General features: G+C 42.7%; 1 protein-coding gene across 12 annotated transcripts in view; it reads right to left on the bottom strand.

The window, feature by feature from the left end:
• The window catches only part of OPA1 (OPA1 mitochondrial dynamin like GTPase), an 86,679-nt gene extending 72,280 nt beyond the window's left edge, over positions 1-14,399 (bottom strand). For 2 of the 12 annotated variants that reach the window (XM_049099872.1, XM_025436066.2), the window contains exons 1-8: positions 14,222-14,399; positions 13,597-13,814; positions 10,303-10,360; positions 6,625-6,943; positions 5,873-5,969; positions 4,028-4,135; positions 3,475-3,528; positions 2,759-2,827 (exon numbers count right to left, since the gene is read on the bottom strand). In XM_049099872.1, the coding sequence (XP_048955829.1) occupies positions 2,759-2,827; positions 3,475-3,528; positions 4,028-4,135; positions 5,873-5,969; positions 6,625-6,943; positions 10,303-10,360; positions 13,597-13,814; positions 14,222-14,253 (955 nt within the window). In that variant the 5' untranslated portion in view covers positions 14,254-14,399. Of the gene's footprint in view, positions 1-2,758; positions 2,828-3,474; positions 3,529-4,027; positions 4,136-5,872; positions 5,970-6,624; positions 6,944-7,260; positions 7,332-10,302; positions 10,361-13,596; positions 13,815-14,221 lie in introns of those variants that run through there. The other 10 variants (XM_025436070.3, XM_025436072.3, XM_049099873.1 and 7 more) reach the window with 9 other exon arrangements.
• Between the last annotated feature and the right edge of the window lie 13 nt (positions 14,400-14,412).

Below are 14,412 nucleotides of genomic sequence, written 5' to 3'. Positions count from 1 at the left end.
TTCACATCAAGGGCTCTTTCTAATATTTTTCTTCAGTGGATACAAATTTTAAAATTTGATTAACAGCATTTACTGAAAAGTGGTTTCAATATTTTTCCATTTTTTAAATTTATTGAAAGTATTATCAGAACTTCTGGTCAACATGATGTAAATAACTACTGTCCATAAACCGAATGGATATAAATCTAAGTAAAATCAAAGAAACTTGATATTTAGTTAGCCTGAGCAGCATTATTCAGAAATATATGCTTTTAGAGCTTTTTGTAGACATTTTGTAGACCTCAGTTACAACTTTCCAGAGTACCCAAAATTCTAGGGACTCCAGAATAGGTAATCAGTTCATTGTATTATCCACTCTGTCCAACTCAGGTCAGTCTAACATTTATGCTTTCTCAACTCCGTCATTTTCACTTCAGTTCACTTTGAAAGGTCCTAATTGTGCCTCTATTTGCCAGCACTTCTCCAGATGTGTGTGTTTTTTTTAATTTACTTATTTATTTTAGAGGGAGAGAAGTGGGGGAGGGGGTGAGAGAGAGTGACCACAAACATGCACAAGTGCAAGAGCTCCCCGGCATGAGCAGGGGATGGGGCAGAGGGGAAGCTGACTCCCTGCTGAACCGGGAACCTAAAGCAAGCCTCCATCATCAGATGGGAAGATCATGACCCAAGTCAAAACCAAGAGTCAGATGCTCAACAGACCGAGCCATCCAGGTACCCCTGTGTTCTTTTATTAGAAAGGACAAATCTCTTTTTAATTCTAGTTAGAGAAATGTTTTTAATTTATTACTATTTTTTTAAAATCAGATTCACCTTTACTTTTCTATTTCTAGCATAAGTCTGGCCAGAAATTTTGGTACAAACCTGACAACCATTAAGTTAAGGCATGATTGCTTCAAACTCTGAAAAGCATTTCCGATCTGGGGCTCTCGCAAGTTAGAGTATTTACAGGTAAGAGCCAAGCCTTGAAACACGAAATGTAGCACAGTAACAGAATTTAAAACCACTAGTTGAGGCTGGAAATACTATTCCTGTAAATTCTTATACTAGCATTTGTTACAATCTAATTTAGACTGTAATGAAAGCAGCTTAATTACAACTCCAGATTTAGTAACAGTAATTGCTGAGTTTTTAATGAGAAAGATAATCATCATAAATTATGAAAGTTATAAGGAAATAGTAGATGAGGGCATTTACCTCCAAGCAAAGTAAATTATAAAACAAACCAATAAATTTACTTTTATGTCTATTATGTAAAATAACATCTGAGAATGTGATTATATTCCCAGGTATCCATTCTCCTGTACTGCAAAGCTCCTGATCACTTACCAATTATTCATTAAGCATCTTAGCAGGATTTTAAGGAGATTATCTGAGTTAGACCCTGAAACAGGTTTTTCACTCACCAGAGTAATCCTAGGCCATACCAGAGAACAGCAGAGATGCCGACCTCCCTAACTGATCTAGGCAACAAGACATCTTGTCGCTCGAAAACCACACTACTAATCCTGCAGGAGAGTTTCCTTCTCCCTCATGAGATGAGCTTTTCTCTGCACATTAAGTCTACCTGCATTAAGGGCCAAGGCCTTGCCTCAAAATAAGCTTTGCATAATAGGCTAATTGCTATTCAAATTTTTCTCCTCAGTAGCATGAGCACCCCTTTGGTTAAAATGTCAATGGAAAAGGTATCAAACAAGATCAAGTTAAAAGGCAAATACACTTACACACATACACACATATGCACACATATTTTAAAATGTTTTCTCCAAAAGATCTAGTTAAAAGGCCAGAGGAAAGTCTTTTGAAATACTAGAATTTAAACCTGGAATATCACGTAAAAGTTCGAAGTTAAAGGACAGGAGACAGATGGAAATTTGTGCATAGGAATTATTTTCTTTCCATTTTCTAAATAAACATAAATTATTTCCCTTCAGTTTATAAAAACCGTAATAACCTTCAATATAAAAGCTATATACTCCACATTTAATTTTAAAATGTTCATGGAGTATTTTTCATGTATCTATTTGTCCAGATTTTTTTTTTTCAGAAAAACTTTCAAGGAATCAGTTATGCTACCAATTCCAAAAGATGAATAAAATGAAGACTAAGAGAATGTCAGGTTAACATATGAATATAAATAAAGAGCAATGCATATGTTATTTTAAATCAGCAATTCTCCCAAAACTTTCGTATGAATTTTAACACAAATATTGAAATTGACATAACTGAAATAAGTTCATATATAACTGTTCACTATTAATGTAACAGGTTCAATTTATTCCCTAATAACCCATTTCCTAGTCCCTTAATATTTTCCCTAAGTGTATGCCATGAAACATCAGTCCCTAGAATATATTTCATGGAAAAAGGGTTATGTTGCTAAATAAATCTGGACAACTCTGTACACTTTGACTTCTCCTGGGATTCACAATGTATACAAGTATATTAAGGTCTGAGAAGTCCTAGGGAAAAGAAAAGCCTGCTTGTTTTACTTAATCAGCTTTTCCTATACATATTAAACAATAATGCCCTTTGTTGAAAACAATCCTTCTAACTAATATTTCACAGAACACATTTGAAGGAAATGGGCTCTCCAAGAACTGTCACATAGTATCTCCACTTTGCACCAAGATTAAAAATACCTCTACTTAGATGCTTTTATATTTGCTCCTCAGATGTTACTGTTTTCAAATCTTCCAGGTAGGTAAAAACTGTTTTCTCTTTCAAGACTACCTATGTGAAGAATTCTCTTTTATACTTACCTTTCTATAATGCTTGTCACTTTCAGATCCGTGATCTGTTGCTCTAAATGCTGTTTCTCCAGGTGACCCTTAAAGATAAATATGCAGTCCTTTAAATTCTCCATCACTGCCAACGGCCCAAATTCAACTTATGTCTAGTTAATTTAAAGGCAAATGATTTTTAGAGCAAAAATCACTTTTTTGAAAATTAAAAGCTATTCTTATAGGAATATATTGGTAACTTATGCAAAAAAAAAACCTTTTAAATATTATAGGACATGTTTAAAATATCACTGAAAATTACAATTTAAAAAAAAGACAATCTTTGATAAGGATTATCTTCCATGAGAGTACTTACAGTTCAGCCATTTACCACTGCCATTACAGACTACATAGTAACAAGATAAATTTAAATATCAACTGTGACAGGACAGATGAGACAAACTAAAATTACTTTTCATTTCAATTATCAGAAATAATCATATCAATTTTAAGAAAGTATTTTGGTTAAGCAAACTTTCTAATAGTTTTAATTATAGATACGTATTTAGGAATTTTAGTTTTACTGCAAAATGATTATTTTCACCTGTACGATAAGGAATTTGCCCAATATTGTTCTGGAGTTTTAAAATTCAGCATAAGCAGCATAAATTTGGTCTGCAATTTTATTTGCAACTAGTTTATTAGAAGCATTTAAAAGGCATGTTAAGGTCAGCAAAAATGTCTGTTTACACACCTAACAAGAGAAGTAGGTCAGAAGCTCCTATGACTTCACTAACCAATTTGTGACCTGTGAAAAATCAGCAAAAGGGGAAATAGAAATGTAAAATTTGACAGGAATGAGCAAACAAATACGTCTGAGATCTCAGAGTTATATAATGATGGGGCATGAATTGGGCAAATATGCCAGATTAACCTCAGTATATTCTACTCATTATTGTCCATCATAGTTAAATTTGTTTTAAAATCACCAAATTGGTTCTAAGCAATTATGAAAAGCAAGCACATAGGAAGTCTCATCTACCTGTCAGGAACAAGAGATATTTTTTTCCCCTCACTGACTAAAGCCAGGCATGTTCATGCTCTTACAAATTTTCATTTTGTTGCACTAACCAAAATTTAAAACCACTGAGCAACAAAACTTTGTGCACGCTTCTTTCAAAAATCTGTTTTTCATTTGTATTAAATGTTTTCACTTAAAAGATAGGAATCAACACATGAATACATCTCAGTATTTTTCCTCTGGGGTTTCTGAAACTTTAAGTGAAATCAAACAGAATCTTCCTTACCTGTGGTGAAAAAGTCCTTCAATAAGCTGAGGCTCTCGACAATCTTATCAAAGTCAGGTGCCAATTTTGCAAGGTCCTCTGAATTAGGAAGTGCTTTTCTAATTTTCTCTGGAGAAGATGGAAAAAAAAATTCACAAAATAAGAATTTCACTATTAAAACAATGATAAAATTTAAATAATCATCATGTATAAAGTTAAAATATTTTTCTATTTTCCTTCCTATTACAACTACAACTGCTACATGTATTTAAAACAATGCCTAGCTCTAAGAATATTCCATAAGCCATGAAATTTGTTTAAAAAGACTCACCAAATGTCTGCCTTATATGGACACTTTTGATCTATAAGTTAAATGCCTGGACTCAGAAGCACTATATTAACACTGTATTGGAATCAGAAGTATTTTTAAGGAGAAAGTCACAACAAAGAGGCCAAGAATCAAAAAAAGAAAAAAAAAAAAGAGAGAAATGCCTCTTGTCACACCTGGCTCAAACTCAAAGAAAGTAATGAAAACTCAGTCCAAGTTCAAAAACAGAATTCCAATACTTTTGTCTGTCCTTTCACAGACTCTCAGAAAATTCACACTTGTTACTATTTGGAAATAACTAAGAGCCTAAGGCAAGCTGTGGTTTTATTTTTGCTAGCTTTATTTATAAAATGGTCAAGGTACATAGTTTTGATTACAAACACTCAATAATTTTGTCAAAGTTTGGTACAGCTTTACAGTATCTTCTCAATTAGGATGAGCTTTTCTTAATTTTCTCTGCAGAAGACCAAAGCACAAATATTCTCAAAATAGGAATATGTGTCAGCTATTATTCTAAGTGCTGTAAAAAGCATTCACCAGCTCAACCTTCATAGCAACCCTACAAAAAAGTTATCATCAACTCCACTTTACAGGGTGAGGAACTGAGGCACTGAGGTTAAGTATCTGGATGTGCACACAGAGCAAAGTGGGGAGTCAGGCTTCAAGCCTGGCCAGTCCAGCTTCAGGATCCAGACCTTCACGCCCACACTGCGGCACTCGCAAATTCATCAAGGTAAAAGGCTCTCCTCACGAACATCAGAAAAATACTGAAGGAGTGCTGCAAATTCCGGCAGGTTCCTCTGTCAATGCAGCACGGTTTTATCTTTGGGAAAATGATATCACTGAAGTACATAGATTAATTCCACTCCCATACACACTAAAGTTTTAGGAAAGTCTAAAAAAAGAGACTGAGGAAAATAATTTCACTCAAAAAAAATTTACTTAAATCACAACTTAATCTTGGCAATCAGAACTATCAAATACATTTTTTTTCTCACATACCTGTTACAGAACAAGGAGAACAGTGACTGTCTATGGGGAGAAATTACTACGCACACTAGCAGGCATTTAGGGACCTGGTTACAAAAAGTAGAAGTAACCAAGGGATCTAGTTAGCCAGTTAGGGGGGGTCACAGTGCATCTGTCCTGGGTAACAGCATACAACACTGAAAGTGACGTCTCGCAAGGCTGTTTAGCTGACAAATTTGTTAGGTAGCAAAAGATAAGAAACCAAAGTGTGTGTTCACTGTGGCTATATAATTTTTAAAAAGGAAACTAAAATGTTAACCACACACACAGACTAGCTACAATTAAAAGAAAATGTCCATAAGGATAATGGCGGCTATGTGAGAGTGATGGGCGAGGGTGTTATTTTCTTTTTCCTACCAATTTTTTTTGGGGGGATACTCTATTACTTTAATCATTCAAATAAAACTGCTACATAGTAAGCTCATGAGTGAAGAAACTATCTCAATAACACTATTTCTATTTCCCAAAGACACAAACAAGAAACGCGTTTTAATGTTGATTATACAAACCTAAATCGATATACTCGTCAATCTCCCATACAATGTCAGGCACAATCCATTTATAGTCACTCAGGTCAGGTATCATATCTTTCCACTGATCAAAAGTCTAAAAGAAAAGAAAGTGTGCCGATCAAATGTTCTGAATCTCAAACAAAAATAAAGAAAAACCACCTTAGTTTATCTAATCAAAACACGCTGATCTGTTAAGAACGATGCATTATGTTAAAAAATTTTAGAAACAAAGTAGCCTCAGCTCTTCTAAAAATAAATTAGCAGGCAAGCATATACAATATGTAAATCTTCCTTTATGAAATACAGAAAGTGTAAAAATTCAGAAGATAGTCTTATTTCAAACAGGTTTCATGATTTGGCTTTCAACAATACTGTGGAATAGAAGGCAAACTAGGGGTCAGGACACGTTGCCTTTGCTCCTGAAGCGGCCACAGAGTGGGAGTGCTGGCAAGCCACCTACTTTCCTGTCTGAGCTACTAAGTGGCACGCTGAAAATCAGATCCCGGTGACCGCACCCCAGCCCAGTGCTCCTTCCACTAGGCCGTTCTCATCATCTGTAAATATAACCAACATGCAAAGAGCATTTCCCTATTAGCACCATTGAAACAATATATACACGGTAGAGATACACAAGACATTCTTAAACATCTAATTACATTCTACTGTACTTAAAGAAAAGGGATTTGTGCTATAAAATCTTCAAATAATCATGCTAAAATAACCAAAAGAAGAGGGGAAATCAGACTCACCTTTTTGGCTGTATAGCCACCGCCAACAGCAGATCCTAGGATGAGATACCGCAGTTTTAAGAGTCTTGCAGCTAATCTGGCTGGCCAAAAATTCCTGCGTGGCTGGTAGCCATATTTAATTGGAGAAAGTTTCAATTTACGTAATGGAAGGTTAGTTAAAGAAGAGAACTGATGAAATGATGTCCTGAATTGGGGTCTTTGAAGCTTTAAGGTAGGATGATGAGAATGATAAATACTTCGTGAAACCAGATGCAGTTTTTGTAGCGGTAAAGTTCCTTGGACTCCAGAGCTACGTTTCACTAAGGAGTGGCACACCTCACTGAAAAAGAGAAGGAGCATGCGACCAAGATGAGACTGGGCAACAGTGCAAAGGAAACGGCAGAAGAAGAGCAATATCCCAAGAGAAAACACACACGTGTGCATGTGCCCAACCTGGTGTCCTAGCACACCTCACATCTCGAGGGCATTTAGCACGTGCCCCAGACCCTGCTGCAGCGTGGGCCGCCTCCTTGAGTCCTGCTCAAAGTCCTACAATGAAGACCCTCGTACTCCCTCCATTCTACCGACGAGGGGAAGGGGGCACGCACACATAAGTAACTTGCCCGCATCTACACTGATACAAGGATTCAAACTCACGCAGTGGGACTGCAGAGCCTGCCCTCCCGTTTGCTATCTGTGGGCTACAATCCCGATCCAGGGAATTGAAGCTGAAAAAGAAAAAGGGCGGAGACTTAATTTATTAACTGCTATTCACTGTCAGTAAAATCAGAAACAAAGTGAACGCAAACCTGCTTTTAAGCACAAAAATTCCAACAACTTGGGGATCCCTGGGTGGCGCAGTGGTTTAGCGCCTGCCTTTGACCCAGGGTGTGATCCTGGAGTCCCGGGATCGAGTCCCATGTCGGGCTCCCTGCATGGAGCCTGCTTCTCCCCCTGCCTGTGTCTCCACCTCTCTCTCTCTCTGTGTGTCTCTCATGAATAAATAAATAAAATCTTTAAGGAAAAAAAAAATTCCAGCAATTTAGAATAGCTCTTCTTTGGCCTGTTCCCTAGGTTTCGGGGTCCTGAGCTAGCCCAAGTTAAGGAAAAATCACGAATATATAAGGCCCCTGGCTGAAAGTTTTTGAGTAGAATAAGATTAATTAAGCAGTAATAAAAGAAGATACTAAGGGCCACGTGCTACAACCTGAACATGTGTCTCACCCAAATCTATATACGGAAGCCTAACTCCCAACATGACGTATCTGGCGGTAAGGCGTGGGGGGTAGTGTGCTTTCCGTGGGTCATGGACGCGGAGCCCCGGGCTGGGCCTGCGCCCGGGTACGGAGGCGAGCAGCACAGCTCTCTCCCTGCGTGTCACGGAGGACACGAAGTTGCCCCGCTATGGACCAGGACGCAAGTCGTCACCAGACCCCACGACGCCGGCACCTGCATCCAGGAGCTCGGCCTTGGGAACTGGGAGGACTGAGTGCCCACGGCCGGCGCCGTGCGCTCCTGGCGATCGGGGCAGCGACGAGGCACTCTGCATCAGCTGCGCAGGGGCAAGGAAGGTGCTGGAGGGAGGTGGCGGCTCGAGGACGGACGGGGGCAGACATGGGCACGAGGGCAAGGAGGACGGGGCACTCCTGAGCTTTCGGCGGGCACCAACGCTACCACCCAGGGACAGAAACCGAGCAAGGGCCAGATCGGGGGGGGGGGGGGGGGGGGGGGGGGGGAGCCCACGGCTCCACGACATGCAGCTCAAAGGTCGTTCAGCTCCGTCCCGACAGCCGCTCAGTGTCTTGAGCCGGATGAACTTTGGTTCCTTTATCGTTTCACGGCTTACCTCTCTGCAACCAAGAGATATTACGACCTCCACAGCCTCAGTTTTTCAATCTGTTAAAATGGGGTAAGAGCTGCACCAGAGCTCCTGTCCGTGATCTCTAATTCGAGTACCCTGTCAGGCCACCTCGCCTTCCCTACGCCGCCTCTGAGCCCACTGGAACCACCAAGTCAGGGACACTTCTACCTTCCTCTACCTGTCAGTCTCCATCTCCCTACCTGCCCACTTAGCCACCTTCTAAGTTCCCCGATTCATAGTTGCAATGACTCTTTTGCAGATACCGTAAAGTCACTTGCCCTCTGGCTTTTTGTCACACTTGTCTGGCAAAATGCAAATCCTAGATGACCCTAACTATCATCTATGGCTGCAGCAAGGGAACGAAGCACTGCTGGGGAGAGCTGCAGCCGCTGGACGGACAGACATCTCACCTGGCCCCCCAGGGACACCCGACAATCTAACTTTATCAGCTCACCCTTCCCCCTTCTGCCAGGACCGTTTCAGATGCTCTCCACCCTCCTCCACGCTCCCACGTCTCCCCACACTGCCTACCATTCTCCAGAGAAAATGGAAGCATTAGAAGGAGACGCACCGTTGCCTCCCCATGGCGTCTGCACCCACCCTCCTCTAGCCCCCCCACCCAGGTTACAGTAAGTACTCCTCCTCCCTTCAAAGGCAAATCTTCCTCCATTTCCCCTGAATTCTTCCTGCCTTTTCAGGACTCACTAGTCAAGTATCTCTCTATTTAAAGAGACAAAAAAAAAAAAAAAAAAGAAAAAAAAGCCCTGGTTCCCTGCTCTCGCTATTCTATTAAAAGCCAAACCAACCTGATTTCTGTTTGTATCACTTCAGTGAAACAGCCCTTACTGAGTGCCCTGACGCCTTCCAATGGGCGTGTGTTTTTTCAATTCTCATTTTTTCTCTCTCAGCAGTATCTGACACCCCCTCCTTGGAACTCCCTCTACACTGGCAGCAGCTAGCTTTACTCCTACTCACTGGCCACTCTTTTTCAGGCAGCTCCTCCCCAGCTACCTTTCTTTTTTTTTTAAGAGAGAAAAAGAGACAGAAAGAGAGCCCACAGCATGGAGGGTGGGGCAGAGGGTGAGAGAGAATCCCAAGCCGACTCCTGAGCGAGTGAGGAGCCCAATAGGGCCTTGATCCTAGGACCAGGAGATCTCCACCCCACTGGAAATCAAGAGTCAGATGCTCAACCAACTGAGCCACCCAGATGCCCCTCCCCAACTACTTTTTAAATGTTGGGAGTTGGGCAGCCCCGGTGGCTCAGCGGTTTAGCGCCGTCTTCAGCCCAGGGCGTGATCCTGGAGACCCGAGATCAAGTCCCACGTCGGGCTCCCTGCATGGAGCCTGCTCCCCGCTCTGCCTGTGTCTCTGCCTCTCTCTCTGTCTCTCTCTCTCTCTCTCTGTCTCTGTCTCTCATGAATAGATAAATAAAATCTTAAAATAAAATGTTGGGAGTTCATGGGACTAGAAGTAAAGTCATTTCTCATCCTCCCACTCTTCCTGGACAATCTTATCCATGCCCATTTCCTCAATGAACATCTACATACCCAGGTTTCTCAAAACTTGTATGTCTAATACAAATGGTTAAGTTCCAGATCCTTGTGTCCAACTGCCTACTGAACGTCACTCCTTAGATAGCAAAAAAGTGTCCAAATCCATGGTATCTTTCTGTCTCCCCCCACCCCCGGGAAATGGCACAAATACCTGTCCAGGCGCATAAGCCACCAACTTGGGGCTCATCCTTGAAACCTTCCTCATCCTCAAGTGCTGTTACTTGTACCTGCAACATCCATCTTGAATCTTTGATTTCTTCCATCTTCTCTACCCCCGTTCCTTACCTGGATGCTGGAACAGTCTCAACTGAGGTGTTTTCCGCAGCACGACCAGGCCACTCTCCTGAAATGTAAATCTGATCGCTGTCACTCACCTGCATAAACCTCCTCAGTGTCTCCTCCTACCCTCCTCACTCAGGGCCTTGATACCCACTGTGCTTGCACAGACTCTTCTACCTACTTAACTCCCGTTACTCACAAATGGGTTCACCTCCGCATTCCCTCCTCTCCCGGAACCAACATGCTAATTCGAGGGCCCTGCTACAGTTCTTAGCTCCCCCATACTTTTTGTTCAATGCACATAAAATTGGTATTATGTAATAGTGTAATGATTGGATTTATGTAATAGTGTAATGATTGGATTAATATTTGTCTCTACCATAAACTGAAACCTTCATAAGGCCAGTGGAGTCTTGTCTGTCTTGCTTATTCTTGTATTTCTAAAGCCTAGTCCGGTGCTTCACAAGTAATAGACAGTTAATACATTTACTGGATGAACATATGTTATTGGGGAGAAGAGCCAAAACAAAACAAAACAAAAAGTGAGAGAACCCAGCAATGACATAGAGTCAGTGCTCAGTAAATGTCATTTCAACATTAACTACACTAAATTCTACTAATGTATCAACGAATAGCTCTCTATCCCTTTTTGCTACCTATAGCAAAAAGTTGTTTGCTTTTATTAAAGAAAAAATGTATATATTAAATATATATATATATTCAAACAGATAAACTCCAGCCCCAAGTAGTCCTGTTGCTAAGATTCTAATACAAATTTTTTTTAATTAAACATGTCTTTAAGAGTTTAATAAATGTTAAAAAGGAATTCAAAGAAATTAAAGCTGTAATTGTCGATTAACAAAATGAATAGCAACACTAGAAAATGTACTAAGGAAATTCTTGGGAACTTAGAACATAAAGAAAAATGGTAGAAACCGTGAGGAAAAAATTTACGTGACTCAGGGAAGTGGTATCCAAAGTGGGGATGTGTGTGGAATGCATTCCATAGGATACATAAAATGACTCTCTGGGACTCAGGAACAAAGTACCAAAGCTTCTAAAAAAAAGTACTTAAAAAAAAAAAAAGTTTTGTTTTTTTTTTTTGTATCTTATTCTTCAAATTATGTTAGGGTAGAATTACGATGTAGTACAGAGATACCATATATAATTTAAGAATAAGTGTGTATATACACATATTATGACACATGCTTACTTTAAAAAAAAAAACCATATGAGAAGTACAGATTGTATTTTGCAAATCATGGACATACAGGATCAATCTGAGAAGACCAGTTCTGTCTAACAGGAGTCTAAAAACAAAAAGAAGAGGAAAAGTGAAAGGAAGAAAATAAGTAAGAAAAACTTCCCAGAACTGAAGAAAAATATCTCTTTAACAGAAAGCCCCACTGAGTAACAAGCCAGATTTGGGGTGAAGGTGGAAGTGGGGGGGACCACACCTGGACAGAGCCTCGAGAAATTAAAGATAAGGCCAAGACCCTGAAAGCTTCCATGCAGAGAAAAACAGGATACCTACAAACACACAAACATCAGATTGTCCTGAGGGTCTGTATTAGTAACAAAGGATGCTGGGGGGGGGGGGGGGGAATGTAGCAATGCCTTTACCGTTCTGAAGGAAGAGGATTTGCAATATAGACTTCTATACTTGGCCAAACTAAAAATCAGTGTGATGCACAGCAAACCACCGCCCCGTCACTCCCAGACTCACGTGCTCTCTGTCCTCTACCAACTCTTGACCTATACACCATTGCCTAATACGAATTCTTTTTTTCAACATATTCACACAAATACTTATTGCACCTAAATGAATGTTAGTCACTGATCTCCTTACATGTCAAAAACTGTTTTGACCCAACACGTCTGAGAACGGGACTCTAAATGTACTCCTTCATAGCAAACATACGGAAGAAACACAGCAAAGGACAAATTCCGGAGCTTGAGGCTCCTGACCTTCCACATCTCTACTTCTGCAGTAGCCGGACTGCGCTGTGCACAGAAACACTTCCAGGCTATGACTCTATGGGGTCCCTGGTAACATCAACGATTTAGCCCAACGGCACCCACCTGAATAGACGAGTACCAGGTACTGATCAGTCTGTTGTTAAGCTCAAATCTTAAAAGTTTTCCTCCATATCTCAATTGTTCCAATGAAGTGTGCTATTTCCTGCAAAGTCTCTTCCCTTTTTTTTTAAGTAAAACTACATGATGTCTCTCCAGGAAACAGTGAGGGGTAGAAATAAAAAGGTAAAAAGTAATAATAATAATAATAATAATTTACTGCAGTATCAAGGGCTGTGGCTTTACTCAGAAACTCAAATTTAGGGCAGCCCCGGTGGCTCAGCGGTTTAGTGCCACCTTTGGCCCAGGGCCTGATCCTGGAGACCCGGGTTTGAGTCACACGTCAGGTTCCCTGCAGGGAGCCTGTTTCTCCCTCTGCCTCTGTCCTGCCTGTCTCTCTGTGTCTCTCATGAATAAATAAAATCTTTAAAAAAAAGAAAGAAAAGAAAAGAAACTCAAATTCTATAAAATGACAAATAATTATGCTGGGCAGCCTCAGTGGCTCAGTGGTGGAGCATCTGCCGTCAGCCCAGGGCATGACCCTGGGGTCCCGGGATCCAGTCCCACGTAGGGCTCTGTGTGTGGAGCCTGCTTCTCCCTCTCTCTCTCTCTCTCTCTACCATGAATAAATAAAATCTTTAAAAAAAAAGAAATAAATAAACTCAAATTTCATAAAATGACAAATAATTATGCTGGGCAGCCTCAGTGGCTCAGTGGTGCAGCATCTGCCTTCAGCCCAGGGCGTGACCCCGGGGTCCTGGGATCGAGTCTCACGTCCGGCTCCCAGCACGGAGCCTGCTTCTCCCTCTCTCTCTCTCTACCATGAATAAATAAATAAAATCTTTAAAAAAAAAAAAAAGAAAGAAAGAAACTCAAATTCCATAAAATGACAAATAATTATGCTGGGCAGCCTCAGTGGCTCAGTGGTGCAGCATCTGCCTTCATCCCGGGTCGTGACCCTGGGGGTCCCGGGATCCAGTCCCACATCAGGCTCCCAGCACGGAGCCTGCTTCTCCCTCTGCCTGCGTCTCTCTCTCTCTACCATGAATAAATAAATAAAATCTTAAAAACAAACAAAAAAAAACAATAACAATAATCATGCAATCATTCTGACTACGACTATTGGAGGTCGCCCGGTTCCAGATTCCGACTCAAACGAACCTTCATTAAAAAAAAAAAAAAAAAAAAAAGTGCACTCCACTCCCTATGCAAAGCGTAAGTTACCTGCATCCCTCAAGCATCCCTTAAACAAGCTTCCGAAAGAAGTTCCAGGCAGGCGGCGGGAGGCGGATTCCGGAAAGGCAGGCCCTGCCGAGCTCCCCGGCTGCACAGGCACGCGCGGGAGGCCGCCGCGACGGGGAAGCCTGCAGGCGCCGGCGGCAGAGACGCGGCCCGCGCGGAGGTAGCGGTGATGGGAATGCGACGGTGTGCACGTTTGCATCCTAATGCAAGGTGCAAAGAAAAAGGGTTTCTTTCTTTTTTTTTTTTTTTTCATGCTCAGGACCAGGGCAGGCCCGGGCAGCACGGCGCAGCCAGGTCCCCGCTCGGCGCCGAGGGCCGCGGTGCAGCGGGGCCGCCGCCCGCGAGGTCCCCCGGGCTGGCTCGGGCAGACGCAGGGAGAGGAGCCCGGGCACCTGCCGCGGCGGCGGGGGCGGCGGCGGGGGCGGCGGGGGCGGGGCGGGGCGCGGCGGCGGCAGGGACGCGAGGCGCGGAGGGGCCGGGGTCCCCGGGGCGGGGGGGGGAGGTCAGCCCAGCGCGGGCTCCGGCACGACGCGGCCTCCAAGCCCCGGGCGCAGGCCGGAGGCGGCGGGGACGCGGCGCGGCTTCCCGGGCGGGAGCCCGCACTTACCAGGCCACGGCGGCCCGCCGCAGTCGCCACATCCCGCCGGCGAGGACTTCCCGCGGGCGCTCGGCCGTCCGCCCCCGCCCGGCCCGGCTCCGGGCGCGACCGAGACGCAGCCGCCGGCAGCAAGGGCACCGAGCAGCCGCTGCGGGCCTCCCAATGGCGCGCCGACTTCCGGGGGCGCCCGCCCGGCACCC

The sequence above is a fragment of the Canis lupus genome, chromosome 23 (assembly GCF_003254725.2).
Source record: "Canis lupus dingo isolate Sandy chromosome 23, ASM325472v2, whole genome shotgun sequence".
Lineage (NCBI taxonomy): Eukaryota > Metazoa > Chordata > Mammalia > Carnivora > Canidae > Canis > Canis lupus.
Note: the sequence above shows the minus strand (reverse complement) of the source record. Positions and strands in the feature narration are given on the sequence as shown.